This window comes from Galeopterus variegatus, unplaced genomic scaffold, assembly GCF_000696425.1.
Source record: "Galeopterus variegatus unplaced genomic scaffold, G_variegatus-3.0.2 Scaffold1351, whole genome shotgun sequence".
NCBI classification, from domain to species: Eukaryota; Metazoa; Chordata; class Mammalia; order Dermoptera; family Cynocephalidae; genus Galeopterus; species Galeopterus variegatus.
The window spans coordinates 39,616-62,932 of record NW_007727462.1 but is presented as its reverse complement, the minus strand read 5'-3'; the positions used below and the strand labels follow the sequence as shown (position 1 = coordinate 62,932).

Here is a 23,317-nt window from a genome sequence, read left to right as displayed (position 1 = left end):
AAAATACATCCACACTGGAAAGGAAGAGGTAACACTATCTCTATTCACAGATGACACAATCTTGTAAATAGAAAATCCTAAGAAATTCATTGTACAATATACAAAAATAAATCATATTTCTATTTATTAGCAATGAATAATCCAAAAATAAAATTAAGAAAACAACTACATTTGCAACAGCATCAAAAAGAATCAAATAATTATCAATGAATTTATGAAAAGATATGCAAGATATACACATTGAAAATCATAAAACATTGCTAAAAAAACAAAAATCTAAATAAATGGAAAGATATACTATATTCATAGATTAGAAGACTTACTATTGTTAAAATGGTAATACTTCCCAAAGTAATCTACAGATGCAATTCAATCCCCATCAAAATCCCAGCTTGTTTTTTTTTTTTTTTGGCAGAAATTGACAAACATCATGAAATTCATATTTCAAAACTTACTACAGTAATCAAGACAGTGTGGTACTGACATAAGGACAGACATACAGATCAATGGAACGGAATGATTATCCAGAAATCAATTTAGGATCTTACATTTATGGTCAATTGATTTTTGATGAGGGCATCCAGATAATTCAATAGGGAAAATAGTCTTTTCAACAAATGGTGCTGGGACAACTGAATATCCATATGGAAAAAAATGAACTTGGACTGGTGCCTTATATCACACACGAAAATTAACTCAAAATGTATCGTAGACCTAACTCTAAGAACTAGAACCGTAAAATTCTTAGAAGAAAACCTAGGAGTAAATCTTAATGACATTGGATTAGGCAATGAATTTTTAGGTATGACACCACAGCACAAGTGACAAAAGGAAAAATAGACAAATTTAACTATTTCAAAATTTAAAACTTTTGTGCTTCAAGAGATATCATCAATAAGGTGAAAAAGACAATCTACAGAACTGGAGAAAATATTTGTAGATCATATTAGCTGATAAGAGACAGGTGTCCAGAACATATAAAGAACTCTTACAACTTGATAATAAAAAGCCAATTAACCCAATATTTTAAATGGACAAAGGATTCGAATACATATTTTTCTAAAGAAGACACATACAAATGGCCAATAAGCACAGGAAAAGATGCTTCATCATTGGTCATTAGGGAAACGCAAATGACAACCACAATGAAATACCACTTCACACCACCAGGATGGGTAAAATAAAAAAGACAGATAGGAAGTGTTGGTAAGAATATGGAGATATTGGAGCCCTTACACGTTGCTGGCTGGAATGTAAAGTAATGACGCCACTTTGGAAAATAGTACGGCAGTTCTCCAAAATATTAAACATACAGTTACCATATGACCCAGCCATTATACTCCTAAGTATATACCCAAGAGAAATAAAAACATATGGCCAAACAAAAACGTGGACACAGATGTGGATAGCAGCATTATTCATAATAGCCAAATAGTGGAGACCACCCAAATGTCCATCAACTGACGAATAAATAAATAAAATGAGGCAAATCCAAAAAATGAAATATTATTTGGCAGTAAGAAAGAATGAAGTACCGATAGACGCTACAACATGGATGAATGGTGAAAAAATTTTGCTAAGTGAAAGATGCTAAAGACCACGTATTATACGATTCCATTTACATGAAAGTCCAGAATAGACAAATCTACAGAGATGGAATACTGATTAGTTGTCCAGAGCTTCACAACTACCGGGTACAGCATTTTTTTGGAGTAATAAAAATGTTTTAAACTTAAATTCTGTGGACAATTGCACAAATTTGTGAATATACTAAAAAACCATTAAATTGTGTGCTTTAAATGGGTGAATTTTAGGCTATAAGAATTAAAGCTCAATAAAAATGTTAAAAAAATAAGTGGACTTGCTATCTATAAAATTAAAAAAGAAAAAAGGCAATGGGGCCTTGGGGGTTAGGCAGAGCTGGGTTTGATTACCAGCTCCCCAGCAACTAGCTGCGTGGTCTTAGGCGAGCTTCTGCACTACTGTGAGCTCAAAAACTGTAGCTTTGTATCATTCGACAGGAAGGAAAGTAAGGAGAGGCTTACAGCGAGGGCAGAACCAAAGTGATCCTCCGGGGTGAAAGGAGCACATCCAGGACCACCAGCTAGACTCTGATTTATTCCGCAGTCTCTGTCCTTTCCCCAGAAGAAGGTGCCGTTCCTAAATACCCACCATTGCACAGTGGTGCCCCAGAGCCGTGGTGCGTGATGAGTACTGACCACAACTCTTCCCGCGGGCAAGAGCAGCATCCGTGCATCAGACAGCAACACGTGCTCCATCTTTATCTCCCACCTGTGGCTAGATTTGTAGCAGGGACAGAAGCATTTGCAATGCTAACATATCTGAGGAAACACTAGCAGAATCCTGACGATCAAGTTCTAGGCCATTTTTATCTCACACCGCTCATTGGGGAAGGTCGTTTCCCCCCAGTGCCCACAAGGCATTAGACGCTTTGAGCTTTGCATTCTCAAGAGCATAATGAAAATAGATGTTGAACGCTAAAACATAAACATATGTATCATTCATAATGCATTCAGATGTTTTTTAATTATTCATGGTTCCTGAAAGTTATTTGACCTATCATGCATATATATCCAAGCAATGTTTACATCAGAAACACAGCCTCAATGCCTGCAATTCCAGCTCCTTGCATTCCCGTCTGTGGAATTAAAATTAAATGAGTCAGTGGTCAGTAAAAGTTACATGTGATTTCCATAAAACTATCCATTGTATATTGCTCTGTGGTGGAAGTTGCTGAAGCTGACAGAACACAGAATGCTTGCTTTCTGATGAGGGTGACTGTGATTAGTCTTTCCTACAAATGAATTCATTATTTCCCTGAATAATTGGTGGTTTTGGTCTTGTTCTTCATTTAGAGGGAAAAAACTCAGAAGGCCACCCTCTCTGTCTTCTAAATCCTGTTTTCTTAAAAAAAAAAAAAAAAAAAAACAGTATTCGGGGCCCAAAAACACCACATTCTTCTGTTTTGGTGCTTGCATAAATTTGCATGTTAACATGAATAGTTCCAACTTAAAGAATGTAAAATAAAATAAAATTTGAATTTAAATCCAAGATGAAGAAAAAACACATGTAAGAATAACAGATTTTCAATCTTATTGATTTTTTTTTCCAGGAACCAGATTAGGAAAGACATAAACACATACACACGCATGCACACGCACACTTTTGGTTTCAAAGAAGGGCAGCATTCAGTGACAGGCACTGCTAAAGAGGTCCCCCTCCCCACACACATACTAGGAGTGTTTACAGATTGCAGCACAGATCCTGAAGCTCTGTTTTAATGACTGAATGCCACCATAAAACTCAGAAATATGACTCAGAGAACATGCTCACCATCAGTTCCTACTTCTGGAGGCCCACCCAGATAAAACAAAATAGAAGGAATCTTGTGTGAGTAGCTCCAGCAAATACAGGTACGAATTTGCCTCCACCGACCCTGAAAGCCATTTCTCACTTTATTTTCTCATTTCCCCATTGCAGTTGGAAGGCAGTATGGTATAGTGGTCAGGTGCACAGACTTCGGAACAGACAGACCTGGGTTGGAATCCCAGATCTACCCACCATTTACTGGCTGTGTCACCTCTGGCAAATGACTTAATTGGTAAGACGTAACTTTTTTCCTAAGTTTTCAGTTACATAACAATAGTACCAGCCTGATAGGCTTATAGCAAGAATAAAAGGAGATAATATAGTGCACTTCGAACGGTGCCTAGCACACAGCAAGCATTTAGTGAGAGCTATCTGTCGGGGTGGTGGCTGGTACGCTGGTGATTACTATTATTACTCAACATTTAGTGATGATATCCAGAGGAACCAGGCCTGAAACTGTTTCTTCCTCCTGAAACTTGCCTGCTTATTTCGTCCAGACGGCACCACTGAGGAAAGAGAGACAGCTCAAGTCATGGTGAAAGCCAGCTGCCCGTGAGCTCGACTGCAGGACAAGGAGACGCCGTGCTGTCGCTCCGTCCTGCCCCCCAAGCCCCACCTCCCTTCACTGTGGCGTTCCAAATGAAATGACAGGAGACTGGACAAGCAAGGGCGACAGAGAGCAGCAAGCTCCAGCTTCTCACCTCGTCATCACTCGCGTTCATATTTGGTTCCAATTTCCGGACGACAGACTTGTCGCTCTCCTTTAGCATCTTCTCTCGAACTTTGGTTTCATACTCAGGCCGGGAGTGTTCCTAAGCCAAAGAGTCAGGGAGTGGTTAGTAAACAGGAGGAAGGGTGACCTTGGCCTGTGGGTTATAACCAGACACAGCAAGTACGGTAAAGTCAGGGGCTAGGACTGGACGCTACTGGATGTGAACTGGCACACCACAAACAATCACGAGGAGTCTAGACCAAGAACGCAAGGTGGGGGAGAGAAAGGGCACGCACGACACTTGCTATCACACTGAAAACCAAACCTGGGCACGTTCCTGCGGACAGCACCAGTGTTGAGAAAGGAGAGAGGACATGTTAACTGGGAAGCTGATACAAAAAGAAGCCACGTGCTTTGCATAGTGGTTTGACCAAAGGCAGAAGAATACATCTGGCCATCCACCAAGTATCTGCATACTCAGACTTAACTTTCAATGAGCCAAATCCCAGCTGGAGAAACAGATGTGCCCCACAGCTGGGAGTTAGGACAACAGCAAAACTTCTCCCGTGCTCCATCATTCTATGAGCTCAAATGGCAACCAATAAACATCAAAGTCAAAGGTGGCCATAGGGAATCTTAAAACTCACTTGCCTGGACCTGTTTCCTGTACAGCCTAGGTGAGTAACTCATTGGCAAGTGCACCAATGCTCAGGAGACATCACTGGGCCACTCAGCGATACAAACCTGAACTGTGAGTCACTATGCATGGGAAAGAGCACCTAAGTCCTCAGAAGGGCCACCGTCAAATCTATGCGGATACAGGGCGGAAAGATGCACGACTCACTGCACAGACATCCTAACAGTGTACACCTGGCCTGTCTGGCAGGTCCTCCCTGCAGCTTCCAGCTCAAGGACAAATAGCTACAGCTGTGGGGACTTCCTGTTCCTGCAACATTTACTGATAACGCCTAGGCAGGGATTCAGGTGCTGGCTCCACCGTTCGAGAACACACACTGCCTTATCACCACACATACACCAGATTCCAGTGGCCAACAAGCCAGGCTCTTGATTTGCCTCTGACCTGCCTCTGGCTTTCCCAAGACATGCTACGATATTTGGGAGGAGAAACCATGCAAGTGACTAACAAGCACAACCAACACAACAGCAGGCGATGCCATTCAAGTGTTCACTAAGGCCTTGCTGCATCACCCAATCTCAGGCACATCGGTCACGGGCCTTCCAGGAGGCCTTCCCTGCACTGTGACATACCTACCAGGCTGGGTCTGCTCCCTCTCCAGAGTCCCTGAGCTTTAAAGCTCACACCACACACTGTAGCTCTTGATGACGAGCTTTTCTTTTATTACTTCCTAACTGTTTTGCATATGAGAGTCTTCTTATCCTAACATAAGTACGGGCTACTTGCTCTGTATCACTCTGCGTGTTTCACAGTAGTGGGCACCATGCAGAACACACAGAAATCTCTAAACGCCTGTGAAGCTAATAGATTTTTTTAATATATATCATTTATTTTTTTATTTTAATTTATCAATATACAATATAGTTGATTTTCATGTCCCTTTACCAATTCCTCCTTTTCCTCTCTCCCCTCCCCACCATCAACATCATATCTGTTCACTTGTCTTACCAAGTTCAAAGAATTGTTGTGTCTTCTTCCCCACCCCCATTTGTTTGTATATTAATTTATTTATTTTTATTAGCTCCCACAAATAAGTGAGAACATGCGGTATTTCTCTTTCTGTGCCTGGCTTATTTCTCTTAATATAATTTTCTCTCTTTCTGTGCCTGGCTTATTTCTCTTAATATAATTTTCTCTCTTTCTGTGCCTGGCTTATTTCTCTTAATATAATTTTCTCTAAGTCCATCCATATTGCTGTGAATGGTGGTATTTCATTCTTTTTTTACAGCAGGAAGCCCACTTGATTTTTATCCCTTGCCTTCATCCATTCTCCAGCACACTGTTCCCTAAAGTGTGTGCCAAGAGAGTTTTCATTTTAAAAGTATTCCAGGGTCTAAAAGGTTAACAAACACTGCACAACGTATCAGCTTTCTGAGAGTCATGATGAGCATGTTAAAAGCTCCGAAAGTGCTACCACGAAGACACTTGATTAATTTTCTTAAGCCCACCGTCTCCTACACAACAGCTCTGCCGATAACAGTTAATGTTCTGCACAAATACTTTGAAAAATGTGGTTTGAAGTCTTCCTTCATGGCCCCTGATATTTGGCTGCTTTTCTTCTACATCATTTCAATGGAAGATTTTAACTAAAAACTAGCAGTATCTTTGTTGAGTTTTATAATGTGGGTCTAAAACTCTTCAAGCCAGAGGAGCTTCTCCTATTTCACATCCTGCCAAGGGCTGAGGGAGGCTGGTCTGACTGACTGGCAGGGTGCTTCCAACCTGTCCTGGCTTCCCAGGACATGCCATGACATCGAGAGGAGCGTCCTGTATCCCGCTAGCTGTGGCTGTGGCCCACCTCACCCCATGCCTGGCCCCAGTTCAGAACCCCCCCCTCATCTGTCTAGAGCCAGCCCCACTTTCCTAGCACTCAGAAGGGAGACCGAAACTCAAAGCAGAGTCTGTTGTGCATATCAGCTGAAACAGGTCAGACAAGGATAGCCCTGTTTGCAGCCACGGAAGTCAGGTGAGGTTACAGAATCCCTCAAAAGCTGGACAGCTGAGCTCCTGGCCAGAACAGAATCTAAACCCTATGAGGGCTGCTTCAACACACCCAGTAACAAGCGGATCAGCCTTATTCCTGATGTTCCCCAAACACGACCCCCCTAAATAGGCCATCTGATGCCAGATCACAAATACATAAGCCCACCCACCAAGATGCTGGGAACTATTTCCATCTGTGGCCTGGAGGAAGGCCTGGAGCTCCAGGAAGCTTCCTGGAGGAAAAACCCAGGACAACTCAGGACCAACCTTGGCTGATCTAAAGAGGTAAATCCAGATATACATTCAATAAATGCCTTCAAAGTTATCAAGCACCTCCTGTGCTCTGAGCTCTTTTCTAGGCCATTAGGCTACTGCACTGCTCCTACGGACAAGGGCCCTCCCTCCAGGGAGCTCATCTTCAAGTGGAGGGAGGTAGCAGTCAGTAAGCCAATACACAAATAAGAAACTAGCAAATGAGGATAGGAAACACAGAAGAAAGAAAGCAGGACAGGGAGTCAGGGAAGGCCAGTCTGAGGAGGGTAACGTTTCCACTGAGACAGAAAAGCCAAGAAGGGACAGGCCCCGTGGACACTGAGGAAAGCGTTCTATGCAGCAGGAACAGCTAACACAAAGCCTGGAATGGGCTCGGGACAGAATGGAGGCCTGTGTGGCTGAAGGTCTGAGCAAGGAGGAGCACGGCATGTGCTGAGGTCAGAGAGACAGGCAGGGGCTTTGTTTCTTACGGCACAGGAAGCCAGTGAAGACATCCAGAGTTTGGTGTGATGGGTGAGAGGTGGAGAGAGACGGAGGGTCAGGACATCTGTGTTCAGATAAGGCCACACTCTCTAAGAAGTCCCAGGAATGCCTGGGCCTGATGTGGCAGAAGCTGATGGGGCAAGAAAGGCCCACTTCAGAGCAAAAGATGCTGGAGGTCTGGAAGGCCTCTCTTCAGCAAGGACAAACAGGACCCAAAGAAGCCCTTCAGTGAGTCTCTGGGTGGTGTCCACAGGGACCCCCACCCCCACCCCCACCCCAGGCAGGGCTGCTCCGCCCAGCGGGTTGGCTCCTGGGCTCGGTTGCTTGCTTCCTTCCCAGCCCTCGTAGTCTCTGGTCTTTCTCAGGCCTGTCCTTGGTTTACAAGCTGCTCTTGAGCCAGTGCTTGCTCCACCTCTCCTGGGATGGCCCACATGGGGACACCCCAGGTGGGAGGGACAGAGGGTGAACAGGCTCTGTCTGAGTGTTTCCTAGTGAGGACCACAGGGAAGAATGATGTCCTGAGGTTACAGACAGCCAGTCTTGGGAGTATTCCTCATGCTGGGAGACGATGTCGGGTTAAATAGAAAAACTTCTGACCGTGGCCTTCAAGGACACCTGCCTCCCTGTTCCCAATGCCCGAGTAACATCTGACTTCCTCTTTCCCCTCAATTGGATGCAGATTAATCCTGCTTCAACACACGACACTTCATCTGAGTCCTGGGACTCTTCTACAGTCACACATACCTTGCCCATCCTGTCCTCCCTGCCTTCCTGTGGCCCACAGGACACCAATTAGCAGTCACTGCCCTCCCTGACCTGGCCACCAGACTATGTACTTGTTTCTTTGACCCCACTGCATCCCAAGCCCTGTCTCCTGCAGCCAGCCAGACTTCTGAAGTCTCTTGCTGGTATCTCCACCCCTAGCTTTCCCGGGTCTAGGCTTCCGCTTGCTCTTTCCTCCTTGTGGGTACCCTTCTGCCCTTCGCTGCTCAGAAAAATTCAACCCATCTTCAAAACCCTGACTTTTTTAAAAGCATTTCCTCTTCCTACATTAGCCAGAAAGAATTTTTCTCACCATTGTATTCTAAATATTTACAGACCAGACAGCACCCTGCTGAATGTCACCCTTTGGGGATCGGAGACTCTGCCCGAGGCAGCTCCGCACTGCGTACCAAAACCTGGTACATAGCAGGTGCGGGGATGTTCAGAATGAGCTGAATTATAAGTGTGCTTGATATCCTAGTCTAAATAGAACCACACCAAAGGAGAAAGCGGGCTGGCCTCCCTCCCTCTCTCTCGTGCCTGGCCCTGGCAGTGCACATGTGGGGCACACCAGCCAGCCTCATAGTCACCCCACACAGAGATCCCCCCAGGAACGTCTCCTTGTGCCAGGGTAAACCCAGGCTTGGCCAGACCACTCTCAGCCTTCGCATGAGTTCCTCAAATCATGCACCTCCCAGGAAGTCACCATGGTTCATTAGATTAAACAGGAAAGTAGAAAACCTGGCTACAGAGAGAAAAATGGATTACAATCCCACTCCTGCCAGGGCCCTGTTACAGAGATTTCAAGGGCATTGAGTCATAACCCGATGCTTTCCTGTATGAGAGTGTTTACACTTCCTGCCTATCAGAGAGGTTGCTGGCTTCAAGTCTGCTCAGCAGACACACTCAGCTTGTCCCTGGCCCCACACAGGCTTGGATGTCAAGATGTTTGTTCTTGTCCCCAGAGATATCCTGGCCCCCTGCAATAGGAAAGATTAGGAACATAGGAACTTCACCCCGACCACCTCCCACAGCCAAGCCAACTCTCTCTCTCTCTCTCTCTCTCTCTCTCTCTCTATTTCTCTGTTTCTCTCTCTACAGAGAGAGAGAGAGAGATACATATAGACATATTTCAGCTGAATCAAATGGGACCAATGGGACAAAGATGTCCCAACTGGATCACCCACAGTCTAACTTCTATAGCTCTTTCTATTGAAAGCACCAGAGCACCAGTTCCAGCATTTTCCTCCAAGAAAGGCAACTGCCTTGATTATTCTCTATTGCTTCTCTTCTTAAGTTGAATCCTCTCTGAAGGCAGACTTCATCTATACATTCTGCCATTTGCCACAGGATCCATGATGGCCTTGGGTCTCGGGGTGTGTGCTGAGCACATAGGGCTGGAGTAGAGTGGGTGCATGTGCTCAATACATGGCAACGCAGTGGGGTGGGATGGGTGCAATCAACCGAAAGCCCATGGTAGGTGGGGAAATCTACATCATCACACCTCTCCTTCTAGCACTTTTAGGCAGCACAGCCTGGATTGGCAGATTTCATTCCATGCAGCTGCCCTGTGGCTCCTGCCATTTCTCAGCCCATCTGCTCAAAGGCAAGTTGGCTAATTAGAGCATTAAGGGGAAGAAATGATAACCTACCATGCACAGGCTTGAGAAAAAGGCTAAATCGGGAATTTCACCGCTTGCCCGTAAAACATCAGGGCCACAAAGCCAGAGGCCCCGAGTCTAAGGCAAAGCACATCAGCCACTGTGGGAGAGCAGGGAGAAGGTCTGCTCTCTGCGCAGTCACCCTAGTGTCTGTGGCTAGCCTTTGCGAGCAGGTACCCAGGAACTGAAGGTGCCTCCTGGTCCTTCTGCACAGAGGCCCCAGCACCTCAACCATGACATCCACAATACCAGAAGTTCCTAGTCAACATTCACACTGACTGTTCAGTCTGGGGTGGTGTGTTATCAGAGGGGCTGGCTGAGCTTGGAAGCAGAAGAGGGATGGAGCGGGGACTGCCGGCTAGAGCAGGAGGGCTTCCGGTGGGATAGAGAACTGTGAGCAACTGGTCCCTGCTCATCCTCCTCAACAAAAGAGCCCTGAGGGAAGACTGGCTTGTTTACACTCCTTAAGCATTGTTTGCGAGAAAACTAGACTCCAGAAGAACCTATCCTCTGCCCTCAGCTCAGCCTCCAGTGTCACACACAGTGCACACGGTGGCTTAGTCATTCTTCTCCCAAGAGCATCAAAGGCAGCCAGCGCCCGGCACCCAGGCCTGTCCCTTGACCCTCACAGAGGCATTCTGACATATCCTGCACACAGGAGCAATTCTAGTCTCTGGCTTCATGCTCTCAAGGCTACCTTGTGCCTCTTGTTCTTGCGTCTTGTGCCATCTCTTTTCCCCAGGTGGGGCGCTGGGACATCCAGCTACCCAGCAACCCGGTGTCTTCCAGCTCAAGGAAAGAGGGGCCACTTGCATATCACGCATATCAACCACAGCTTTCTACAAAAGCAGCCACCGTGAGACCCAGCTGGCAGCTATCTCACTTAAGAGAGTCTCCAGAGTCAAAGCAAGGCAAGGGCCCAGAGAAGCAGGCAAGAGAACTCACTTCTTCTTCTTCTATGCCAGTCAGGTCCCAGAAGTAGCCCAGCCGCATCTGTAGTCTCTTCCAGTTTTCCAGAAACATGGTGGCTTAAATAGAGAGAGAAAATTCGATTATATTTGAAGAATGGATTCTGAGTACCCTTCGGGTTCACTAGTGGAGGTAAAGGTAAACTCACAGATTTCTAACGTAGGAGATATCTTAGCACCTTTCTCCCTCTTCTAGCTGGAATTGCTCAAAATTCTTTATCCTTGGGAGCCAGTAGATACATTAAAGATGCGTGCACACACGTGCACACACACACACACACATACACACTCCTTTCCCCACTTCTAGGTTGTGAGAAGAGGATGAACACAGATCCCAAGAAATGAAGGAAGAACGGAAGGATGAAGGAAATAAAAACAGAGGGGTTCGTGGTCTTTTCTGAAAAGCCTTACCTGGCCTGTGTGCACACTGTGCCGAGCTGCACCTTGACCAGCACTCTCACTTTTTCCCCATTTCTTCTTGTCCCAAGCACCACTCTCCTTTTCTGGGCCCTAATCATCTCATTCTGAGGTTACAGAACAGTCTCCTAACAGTTCTACCCGACTCCAGGCTCTCGGCCTTCCAACCTTCCTCCATGCAGCTGATGGAGCAATCTCTGGACGGTAGCATCATTCATTCCTCCATTTGTTCAGCAAATATTTACAGAATGTCTGGACATGGGTCAGTTGCCTGCTCCACCCACAGCCCCTTGAAGGGCAAGCCCAGCTTGCTCTAGGAAGAACCCAACACCCCCAGCCTGCAGCCAGGGCTTGTGATACCAGAGCTAAACACCTGATCCAGGGCCCGCTGATGGACCAATCAGATTCTCTCTTCTGAAAATTGAAACGAGGAGACACAAAGAAAAGCAGCAGTGTGAGAAACCGTGCAGCACCTGAAAGGAGGGAAGGCTGGAGATTCTGAGAGCTTCTCCAGCGGCAGTTCCCAGAGGCCCAGCTGTACTTCATTTCCTACAGCCAGGGGTTTGCCTCTTGCTTTCTTACAATAAATCTTTGAGCAAGCTTGAGTGAATTTCTAATCCTGCAAAAATTCTAGCCCCAACTACAGTACCTGCAATGCACAAAACCCTGTTCTAGACCCTGGGGGGAGATGAAGTGAACCTGATGTGGATTTTGCTCTCAAGTTGTACAGAGTCTACAAGGAGAGAGTGTAACTAACTACAGTGGCAGGCATAAAGTGATCGAGGCCTTAAGAATGACACAAATAAAAAGCTGAGAGCGTGCAGGAGAGGAGAGCTAGCTGCCACAGCAGGTGTCTGAGCGGAGTCTTAATGAACAATGGCATTTGGGCAGTGGGGAAGGGCAGGGCTGCTGCCAGCAGCTGCCTGTGGACTCAGTTCTCTCTGGGTACCAGGACCCTGTATGTCTGGCCATTGTCAACACACATCTCACACTCACATTGCTGCTGAGGTCACCTCCTGTCTGTCCTCCTCATCCCCCATTCATGAAAGTTGCCCCCCTCTCCTCTGCTGTTCTCCAGTGTCTGCCGTCGTTCTCTCCTGACCCACTCACATCCCCTCTTCATACGATCAGCCCTCGCGGCCCCTGTCCTCTGCACTCCTACTGCCCTTATGGTCAGGGTGCCCTGCAAAGGGAAGGGCACCGTCACTCCCTGAGGTCACCCCTGCAGCTGTACACCACCCCGTAAGAGCCTGGGCACACTTCACTGAATGTCATGCTGACCATCAGCTGCCACTTCAGGTGTGCAGTGTGATTACAGGACCATAAACTCTCCCTGGCTCTCAGCCACCTACGTTTACCTCGGGTACTGCACAAAACCAAGTATAACAGGGCCGGCATGGTGGCGCACTTGGTAGAGTGTGGCGCTTGGGAGTGCGGCAGCGCTCCCGCCGAGGGTTCGGATCCCATATAGAGACTGGTTCCCGCTCACTGGCTGAGCGCGGTGCGGGCGCAACACCGAGGGTTGTGATCCTGTTGCCGGTCCCCAGTGCGGGAGTGACACCGGGGGTTGCGATCCCGTTACCGGTCAGTAAAAAAGACAAAAAGGAAAAAAAAACAAGTATAACAAAGACCTATGCTCTTGCTTAATATGCTGTGATTTAAAGCTACATTTGTCTTACTTGCAGCTACATTCCAGTGCATTGATTTGTATGTTTTTCTCCCTTGGATCTGAAGCTTTTGCATGTGACTGCATCCTGACCTCCTAACACTGGCATTGGCCCAGGGATGCTCTGAAGGCAGGGGAAAGTTCCTCCTCTTCCTGATGGTCTTCCCAGCACCTGAGAGGGCAGTGCACACAGCAGGGCTCAGAGCGCTGCCTGAAGGGGGCTCACAGAGGGAGGACGTCAGACAGCGGGAACAGATGAGAAGAGCAAAGGAGTGTTGGGAAGAGAAGCCACAGGGCGGTGGGGGACCTCCATGCTACTGAAGCTTGTGGCTCCCAGAAGCTGTCTATGCCCTGCACACAAACCTCTTTCACTAGTTGCAAGAACACTGTGGGGCAGGACAGTGATGCTCCAAGATTAAGCCACAAGCCAAGGTAACAGGGCACCTGGTGAGGAGTACTGACTTCAGAGGCACAGAGCCAGGTTCACATTCTCTTGCGATGGGATCCACAGCTGGCGGGGGCAGAACTGACACACTCTTAAGACTGCCTGCCCCCACATCGGTGTCCTTATCCTCTGCTAGGAGAAGAGTCCTGACGCCCTGTCTCTGTTCTCCCCTCTTCAGCAGGCTCCAGTCTTCCCCAAAGTTCCTTGGAGTTTGAAGCCAGAATGACAGGAGAGCCTGGGCCTGAAGACTCTGACAGACACGGCTCCTGCTGGCTAGGATCCTCCATGACCCCTGGCTCTGCAAATGCCACTTCCAGTACACCGACAGCCTGAGTCCCTCTCTGCATAGAGCCACTTCTTCCCACCCTGTTATGGGCAGGCCCTGGCCCGGGCACCCCAGCACAGCACCACTAGTCATAAAAACCATGGTAATGAGAGGCATTACTAATATTTTTAATTGTAATTTGTAGGCAATCCTGCCTAAGGGCTCTTGGCTGCTGTAACCAAATACATGATCACACAAAACATAGCAAGGCTGTTTTAAAAAAAAAAAGACCAAACCCTACCCTCTGCCAGGGAGCTCTGACACAATCCCTCCCCTTTGTGCTTTCCCTGCCCTGCGATATGAGAGGCAGGAGGAGGATGCAGGGGTGGGGTGGAAAGTGATCGAGGGGTGGAGGTATCTGCACATTACAGCGCTGAGGAAGAGAAGAGGCCGTTGTTAGGGCTTGAAACCGGGAAGTACAATTAAAAACCAAATTTCTCTACAACAAGGGATTATTGTCCCAGGAAAGTTCTTGAGGGATCATGGACCGGAGTTATTAAGCGTCAGCTATTCAATGATGGTAATATCTACAAGACAAATTATGGGAATTAGGGTTGTAAAGTAACAAAAAATGGATGTGTATTCCAGGTTCCAAATGAGTTCAAGAGGACCTCGGGGTAGTTACAAGAGGCCTGTGCTTGGCGAGTCACCACTGAGGACAGAGCGGCCCGTGACTTCCCAGGCAACAGCCCCCAGCTTCAGTTTGTTCCACGGACCCTTCTCGTGAACAATTCCAGAGCCACATGGTCACGAGTTCCATCTCCTCCTACTCCCTGCTCCAACTTGTGTTGTGCTGACCACTGCCCGGGTGCTCCTGGGGAGCAGCTGCTCTCCCTGAGAATAGAGAATAGAGTGTCCCCTGGAAACTTCCCTTGGTGGCCTAGCAGTATGGGAACCTTTCCAGTCAAGCTCTGTCTCCACCCAGGCAGAGGTCCCTACAGGGAACAGAGGAAGGTTGTGCTCCAGTCTCCCAACACTACTGAGAACTGACCTCTCCCTCTCTACTCTCTCACACGCTCAGGATGTGTGACTCAGGGCCCCTCCTGGCACGTCCTCCAGGCCCCATGGAGTCAGTGATAAATCAAGCAGCCTGAGCAGCAGGATCACAGTCTGCGTCCAGTGGGAAAGCTAAGGGCCTGCATGTTCAGCGATGAGTAGAAATCAGATGGCTGCTCAAATGGGCTGACACATGTTGACCTGGTCCCTTCTGTAATACACATGGGTGTGTCTCCTTAGTAATGTTCAGTTACACGGGGTGGTCATTCCAGGTTATTCCAGTTTGTAAGAACAGGAGTTCACGTCCACGCGCATGCGTGGTCAGATAGCTACAGCTCAGAGCGAATTTATTACCCTGATAGTCTGTGGGTGGGGGAGGAGGAGAAAAATGAAGGAACTATTTGTTCTTTCCTTTACAAGTCCCTTTGGAGGGAATATTGAAAACACCATTCTGGCATTAAACAAAATCTCTATAGTCCACATGCATGGTGTCCTGAAAACAGCACTGAACCTGGAGCCACGAGGCCGGATTTCAGCCACCTTTACTACTGGCTAACTCTGTAACCACCACGGCCGCTCTCCTGCTCTGAGTGTTATACTGGATGGTATCTATGATTCTACGTGACTAAGTAAATGTGCCTGGAGGTACCTTATAAATGTTCTAGGGGTTCTCAAAACATGCACTGGTTAAATTTTGAAAAAATCATACATGAGGCTTGTATAGGGTTAACATGACTATATCTAGGAGAAAACAAATAAAGCCATGAAGGATATTCTTATTTATATTCACATATCTGAGTAAAAAAGAGAAGCGGTATTGTCTTTAAGATACTTCTTGGGATATGAAAAAAACACTAAAGTAAGTAAACTAACAGATATAAGCTTTCGAGTTTGGTCACTGCACCCGTTTACAGATACCACCCATATAAGCAAGCCTTGTGATGACCACTTACCCCACAGAGCCATGAAGATGGAGAAAAAGACGGTGGCAGGGTTGTCAAACAGGTGGCTGGCCCGCGCGGTACCACAGGCTGAGCTGAGGTTCCAGTAATCACAGGACTTGTCACACAGGGGACACATGGTGAAGGCATTGTGCTGGTCACACATCTCTCTGCTGCAGTGGACAGAGGCTGCTGTCAGGTGTTGCTCAAGCAAATCACCCCCAAAACATCCCCCATTTCCAAATCTATGGTCAAGCTTATCAACTCCATAAGTAAGGAATATTAAAGAAGTTAGGATTGGATTCTTCACCGGAAGAGTGTTACTCTTGTATTTTGTCAAAAAAAAAAAAGGATGGGTCAGCTGCTGAGATATAGGGCTCCCTGTCACTAGAGGCATCCCAGAAAGTTAGTGACTATCTGTTGGAGTTATCGTGCATTGAATGATGCCTTATCAAGTCCCTTCAGAATGCGTTGAGTCTATGAGGTTAGTGGGAAGCCTCAGCGGTTGTGAATGAACCACGGCCTGAAGTTGGATTTCGTCACCCTTCTTCAAGTGCGGGCTGTCTGCTTCCACCCGGCCAACTGTCTCACAAACGTGTGACACCGGCCACAAGCAGAAAGCACTGTGAGTGTGTGGCTGGACCAGCACAGCTCTCAGCTCTAGGAGGAGAAACTGTGTGAGGGAGAGTGGAATAGATCACGGTCAGAAGCCCTTCTCTAAAGTCTTAGTTGTATGGCCATTTGCAGAATGGAGATCAATAACTTCAACCTGATAAGAATTACCATAACCAGGAAATGGGATTAGGGAGAATGGAAAAGCAAAGTACATTCTTCCAAGGTCTAGACTTTCTGGTACTTGGAGAGACAAGCATGAGCCAAATTAATTTCCAATGGCCTCTATTCTAACCTATTCTCAGTACATTTCCATTTATTGAACTGATTAATATTATTTAAATCCCATTCATTTGTTAGGTGACTAGCTGGATCCAATAAATTTAGGCTCATATAAATGCTTGAAAATAAGAACCAAAGAATTCCCAGCCCTGGCTGGTTTCTCTAATATCCCTCCACATCATCTCCTGGTAGGAAAATGAATGAAATCATCACTCGGGTGTGTAATATTCCCCCGGGGAAATGGGTGGATGGTTAAGCCCATGGTTTGGAGGGGAAAGGTGGAGAACTCCAGATTTCATGAAAATAACGAAGCACTGGCTGTTCTCACAGCGCAGGTGGAGACGCCGTGGTGGGAGCGTGGGATCCCACCCTGAAGGGCACAGCTGTGTTCTCTACGGAAAGAGGCAGCAGAGGGCGCTGCGGAGCACAGCTGATGGGGGCGGGGGGGGGNGGGGGGGGGGGGGGGGGCGCCGGGGGGCGCGCGAGCCGCTGCCTGCACTGAGGTCCCGGGGATGGCCGGGTCCAGACCCAGGAACCGAAGGGCGGGAGATTGACTGAGGCTGTCCCTTTCTGTCAAGTCCCAGCGTCTCGGTTTCCGTTTCTAATGAGCTATCGAGTCCGTGGAAGGGAAAGTCGTTCTGTGTGAGGGAATGCAAACTCTGGGTCTCAGGATAGATCCCAGTTCCTGCGCTGACTCGCTGCTAAGCTCTGCACTGGCAGGTGGCAACAAACATGACTCGTTCACATCGAAAATATTAACGAGCACTATCTCAGTCATAAGTTCAACTGCCCTGCTTCACCGGGGCATATGCTTACGGGTAACCAGAGAGCAAAGTTCAAGTCTTCTGGGTCAAACGAGCATTCACTATGCAGCTGAGAAGCAGTTGCTACCTTCAGAGAGGAGAGTACCTCTTAGAAACAGGTTTACACAGAAAATTGTTTGTCTGTATAAATTCTAGTGAGGAGCTTTGCTTTCAGTCGGTGTCTGAGAACACGGGAGTTCCTCAGTGCTGCCTTCAATGTGTTAGAGGTTCCACTTCGTTCAGTGTTTGGGTTTTTCTTTAATAATGGACTGGGGAAGGAGGTAATCCTAGTCAACCCAATCCTAGTCAAATCTAGTCAGTGCTAGAAGATCAGGAATGGAAAAAGTATTAGCAACCAACTTTGTTCAAAGCAATTTGAAACGTAAGCGCAGTGTAAATTACTGGCTTTTAAATTAGAGATCAGGCAACTATCAATCATTTGTACAAAATGGCAGCCTTATAGCATGGATTCTCCCCCAAATCACTTAAATTAGAAGTCAGAATGCTTGATAAGTATGGGGGAGGGGGTGATGCAAGAAATTTTAACAGGATTCTGGGGAAATTCTGTCTCAGAATCACATTAAGATGACTTTATATGCCCTAAGGGAGGCTACCTCCAGATCAGCTGAAACATGGGTGAAAGCCCACCCAGAGGTGAAATCATGGGGAGGCTACTCACTAGCTGCATAACACGTGGATGTCTAGTGAGCAGTAACTGTGGCTGTAAGTCTGAGTCTAAGCGTAAGAAGGTTGATAAATGGCCTGACAATCAGCTGAACCGAGACCCTACGGTGAGTGGTGGTCTTAAGAGTGAATCATTGCCCACAAGTTACGTAATACAGGGCTGTGCCGAGCACAAAAGGAGAAGGTACAAAGAGACAAGTATTCAGGAAACTCAGACAAAACATCTGCTGTGAAGGCTTCAGACCTAAAGTAACCAATTTTTTTTTCAATATGGTTTGGATTAATCAGCCTTTTTTTCTTTTTTAATGTTCCAGTCTTCCCTGCCCATGTAAGTAAGTGCTTAACAAATGAAACCAATCCTTTGGTAAGTAGAGGAAGGTTCTGTAGATGTGTCATGCACACATGGAATTATTGCTTACAAGCTTATGTTTATATCTCACATATCAAGGTTATTGGGGATAAAAGGTACCATTTTAAGTTCCACATAATCAATGTCAGTTTTCTGGTTTTGATATTGTACTATAGTTACATAACCACTGGAGGAAACTGAATGAAAGGTATACCGGGCCCTTCTCTATTATCTTTACAACTTCTTATGGATCCAATTCTTTCAAAATGAAAAGTTTCTTAAAGTGATACATAGAAAGTTAAGTCCAGGCTTACTGCCAAAATTAGCAACCTGAAATAATCCCAGGAATAGCGCAAGTTTTTAATCACACTTACAAGTGACTGATAGGCACAAACCCTTAAAGATTGTGAATTTGTTTAGATTTAATGTTGAGATTTGAAGAATACTCCTTTGCTGATGAGGAGTGGTCTTTTTTTTTTTTCCTTTTTGTCTTTTTTCGTGACCGGCAACGGATCACAACCCTCAGTGTCGCACCCGTACCGGACCGGGACCGGCAACGGGATCGCAACCCTCGGTGTTGCGCCCGCACCTCGCTCAGCCAGTGAGCAGCTGGTCTGTATGTGGGATCCGAACCCTCGGCGGGAGCGCCGCCGCGCTCCCAAGCGGCGCACTGTAGCAGTGCGCCACCGGGCCAGCCCGAGGAGTGGTCTTTTGTGAGTTTCCAACAGGCCCATAGAACTTGGACTTTTGATAGATATACAATTATGTTTAAAAAGCAGTCCTCTTTAAAAAAAAAATTCTACATGGAATCTTTTTTCTATTATTCTCACTTTCCTGATTTGCCACACCCTATCCTGAATCTGAAAAACTGACAACCAAAATTTCAATTTTGTTCTGCTCCTTTACTTGAAGGAAAAAAATTTTCAATTTTATAACAGTCATTTTCAAGCTTTTTTGACTGTGACCTACCTTTGAAAATTTCTTTACATCAAATTCCAGTAAGCAAATACATACACACCCTCACCCCCAAAAACACATGTATATAACTGAAATAAAGTCAAAATCTCATGAAACAACACTTACCCTTCGGTCTTGTAATGAATACTAATATTTTATTTCATTCTATCCTATCCTACCTTACTCTCATTCATTTAAAAAATAACCCATTAAAGGGATTCCACAACCCACCACTGGGTCTAGAATACCACACACCCTGACAGGCAGTGTGATACACCTATAACCACACTTTCAAGTGCATATCCCTGCACATCTATGCTTGCGTGTGAATGTGTGGTGTGCATGCCTGTGTATGTATAAACATCTATCTTTGCAGCATGTGCAGACCATGGTCATTTCCAGCCGCAGTGGTTCCTGACACATGTATTCTCATATGGGGAACAGGTGCACACATTCTAGGTCCTAATGTAAACCAGCACACTGCCACCCCACCCACCGCAGTGGCACTGGCTCCCTATGCACGGTATGGGGTTTTCCAGTTTTGATCAACCTGAGGTTAGATCTCCAGGGATCACAACTGGCAAGAGTAACCCAAGAGCCATGTTTCCTGAGAACACACCAGGCAAGTTCAGGGGAAGCTACTCAGCTGTCGAGGAGGCTGAAGGCCTCTGAAAGACTTCACTGTGTATTGGAAAAAGCAAACACTTCAGAGCAGAAGGCAACAGAGTTCAACTCCCAGTTCTGACAATGATTAGTTGTTGAACTTGAACAATTTATGTGACCTCACTTAGCATCGGTTCCTCCATCTCTGTCAAGCGGAAATAATCTTATGGAGGTGACAACATTGATCTCTTACAGGATCAAAGAAACTCACATATAAAAACCACCTAGCATCATGTCTGACACCAGGTAGGTATCTGATAAGTACTGATGCTTCCCTCATGCTAGACAGGCTGGAAAAGGCAGAAACCTATTAACCAGTCTCCTGTAAAGAACGTCCCAGAATCCCAATCCAGAACTCTTGACAGATGATACTAGAGTTCTATACACAAAAATATCCAAATTCTTGTCTCTTACAGCAAGTTAGTTAGCTTTATTCTAAATATTGACCATGTCACCTGCAGTTTATCTGATTTGCAAGAACATTTCTGTAGATTGCCATAGTGGCGAGAAGAGCCACCTGGCTCCTGCCCACTGGGGGACACCCCTTCCTCAAAAAGCACAGTTCTTGGCCCTTTCTTCAGGGTGGCCATTACTTCCCGTATTGTCTACCCCAACTCTAGCAGACACCCATAGTCTGACACCCATCAGCAGACACCCATAGTCTGACACCCATCAGCAGACACCCATAGTCTGACACCCATCAGCAGACACCCATAGTCTGACACCCATCAGCAGACACCCATAGTCTGACACCCATCAGCAGACACCCATAGTCTGACACCCATCAGCAGACACCCATAGTCTGACACCCATCAGCAGACACCCATAGTCTGACACCCATCAGCAGACACCCATAGTCTGACACCCATCAGCAGACACCCATAGTCTGACACCCATCAGCAGACACCCATAGTCTGACACCCATCAGCAGACACCCATAGTCTGACACCCATCAGCAGACACCCATAGTCTGACACCCATCAGCAGACACCCATAGTCTGACACCCATCAGCAGACACCCATAGTCTGACACCCATCAGCAGACACCCATAGTCTGACAACCATCAGCAGACACCCATAGTCTGCCCAGTGTCCTCGATCACCTCAGGGAACATGTCCTCAGGGAACATCATGGCGATACAGGGTGATCCTGCCCCATAACCACAAGGGATTGGTCCAGCACCTTAACCTAAGCCAAACTGAGCCAACAGGACATTTTTACTTGAGGCCAGTCAAGTATAAAGCTCTAAGATATAACACCCGTAAGCTACTGGCAGCAGTGTTTACAGCCAAATGGGGAAAAATCTGTACTGAAATCAATAAATACTAGAAAGAATCAGAGACAGGAGATAAACAGGAGTCCCTATTCTAGTGTTCCTTAGGCACCCACATGCCTGCCGCTGGGTTCCCTGAGTCACCCTGAACCCTTAGAATAAATTCCCTTTTTTGCTTAATCTAGTTCAAGTTACATTTCTATCACTTGCAACCAAAAAGAGTATTAAAATACACTAACCATGTTTCAGTTTGAAGAGGTTTCAATTTTAAATATGGCTAAGTGTCTCTTTTGTCCCTTGTGTTCTATCTCCATATATTTTGATTCATTCAACAATTATCATTAATCCTCTACTATGTGCCAGACACTGTCTCCTTTAATCTTCACAATACTGTGAGGTAGGCATTATTATTACCATTTACAACCTAGGAAACTAAGACTCAGGAAGTGAACTGTCCAGTCCCGCAGCTAATGAGCAATATGGTTCTGAAGGATCCCATTTCTAAGTGCTTATTTTCTTCGTAGGTTCTCTCTTCCCCATATAGACTAGCCTTTGTTCTACCTCTTGTCTCTCCAAGAGCCCTGCCATGGGGCTGTCACTTCCCGAACCAAAGGCTGTGCCTTCGTCACTTGCAGAGCTGCCTGCTTCCTCACCTTTTCTTTCAGCAGTGTGACCACATAGATGTGATTTCTACCCAATGCACTCCACACACCCTGCCTTGGTCTTATGGGAAAAGAAGTAAGAAATTGAAGGGGGAAAAGCATTTCTCTGGCATGATTTTTTTTCATCAGGTATTATCCACCTGCCCAAATCACACCTTGGCCATAGAGAAGAGCTTGACTAGAAAAGAAAGTGGACCATGCCCAGCATGGAGGGCTTTGGCAGGAGGTACGTGAAATGTGCTTGCAACTGGGATGAAACTCCAAAGCACTAACCTACGGGAACTGAGCCCTCTTCTTTAAAGCCGATTTACCTGGGAATATCTCCCTCGATAGTTGCACATCCATAAAGAAACACGATCACCCCAATTACAGAGGACGGGATGAGGAATGATGTGTATAATCCCAGCCAGGCAAAATACAGTCCAATTTTTTCTCCAAAATACTTCCTGGAAAAGAAAGCAAATAAAATAAAACACATATTAAGAACATTATATACTCTCCTTATTTCTGTTTGTTCTATGCTTAACAACAGGTCAACATAAATATCCATTCCTTTTTGTAATAAATACAAATGGATGGAGGTTACATGGGGAAGGGAGGACCCAGCACAAGGAATCAACAACTGGTCTTTTCTGAAATAAAGTGCATTCCATTAGGATCACATACGCGCACCTGCCTTGGCTGTTCATGTGAAATAGATAGCCGTGAGAAGAAATCCAGCCCTAACAGCAAACTAAAAATACGCCATAAATTTTGGCGTCTTTACCAAACATGAATAACACATCATTATTTCATGAGTGCCATGGTACTCACCCACAGGAAAAAACACCTTTTTGGAACTAGCTTATTTAAACAAAACACACAGATCATATATTTGGGCATGGATACCCATGTACACAAACCAACACACCCACACTCACTGAAAAGTCACTAGAAGAAATTCAATAAAATATTAGTAATGGTTTCTTTGGATGATGAAATTATGGGTGGTTTCCATTTTATTTTTAAAACCACTTATTTTTTTATTTTTTTTACTAGTTTTTTAATTTTATTTTAACTTCTCAATGTACATTGTAGTTGATTTTTGTGTCCCTTTACCCATGCCTCTTTCCTCCCTCCCTCACTCCACCCCCCACTACATCATATGTGTTCACTTGTCTTAACAAGTTCAAGGAATTGTTGTGATCATTGTGTCTTCTTCCCCCCTCCACCCTTTCTTTGTTTGTATACTTATTTATTTATTTATTTATAGCTCTGACAAATAAGTGAGAACATGTGGTATTTCTCTTTCTGTGCCTGACTTGTTTCACTT

At 46.0% G+C, this 23,317-nt stretch overlaps 1 protein-coding gene across 1 annotated transcript in view; it reads right to left on the bottom strand.

The window, feature by feature from the left end:
* The window catches only part of ANO2 (anoctamin 2, calcium activated chloride channel), a 173,319-nt gene extending 150,871 nt beyond the window's left edge, over positions 1-22,448 (bottom strand). The window contains exons 1-5 of the mRNA XM_008576439.1: positions 22,317-22,448; positions 15,732-15,892; positions 10,907-10,989; positions 4,428-4,439; positions 4,092-4,202 (exon numbers count right to left, since the gene is read on the bottom strand). Coding sequence (XP_008574661.1) covers positions 4,092-4,202; positions 4,428-4,439; positions 10,907-10,989; positions 15,732-15,885 — 360 coding nt within the window. The 5' untranslated portion in view covers positions 15,886-15,892; positions 22,317-22,448. The remainder of the gene's footprint in view (positions 1-4,091; positions 4,203-4,427; positions 4,440-10,906; positions 10,990-15,731; positions 15,893-22,316) is intronic.
* Positions 22,449-23,317: the final 869 nt, after the last annotated feature.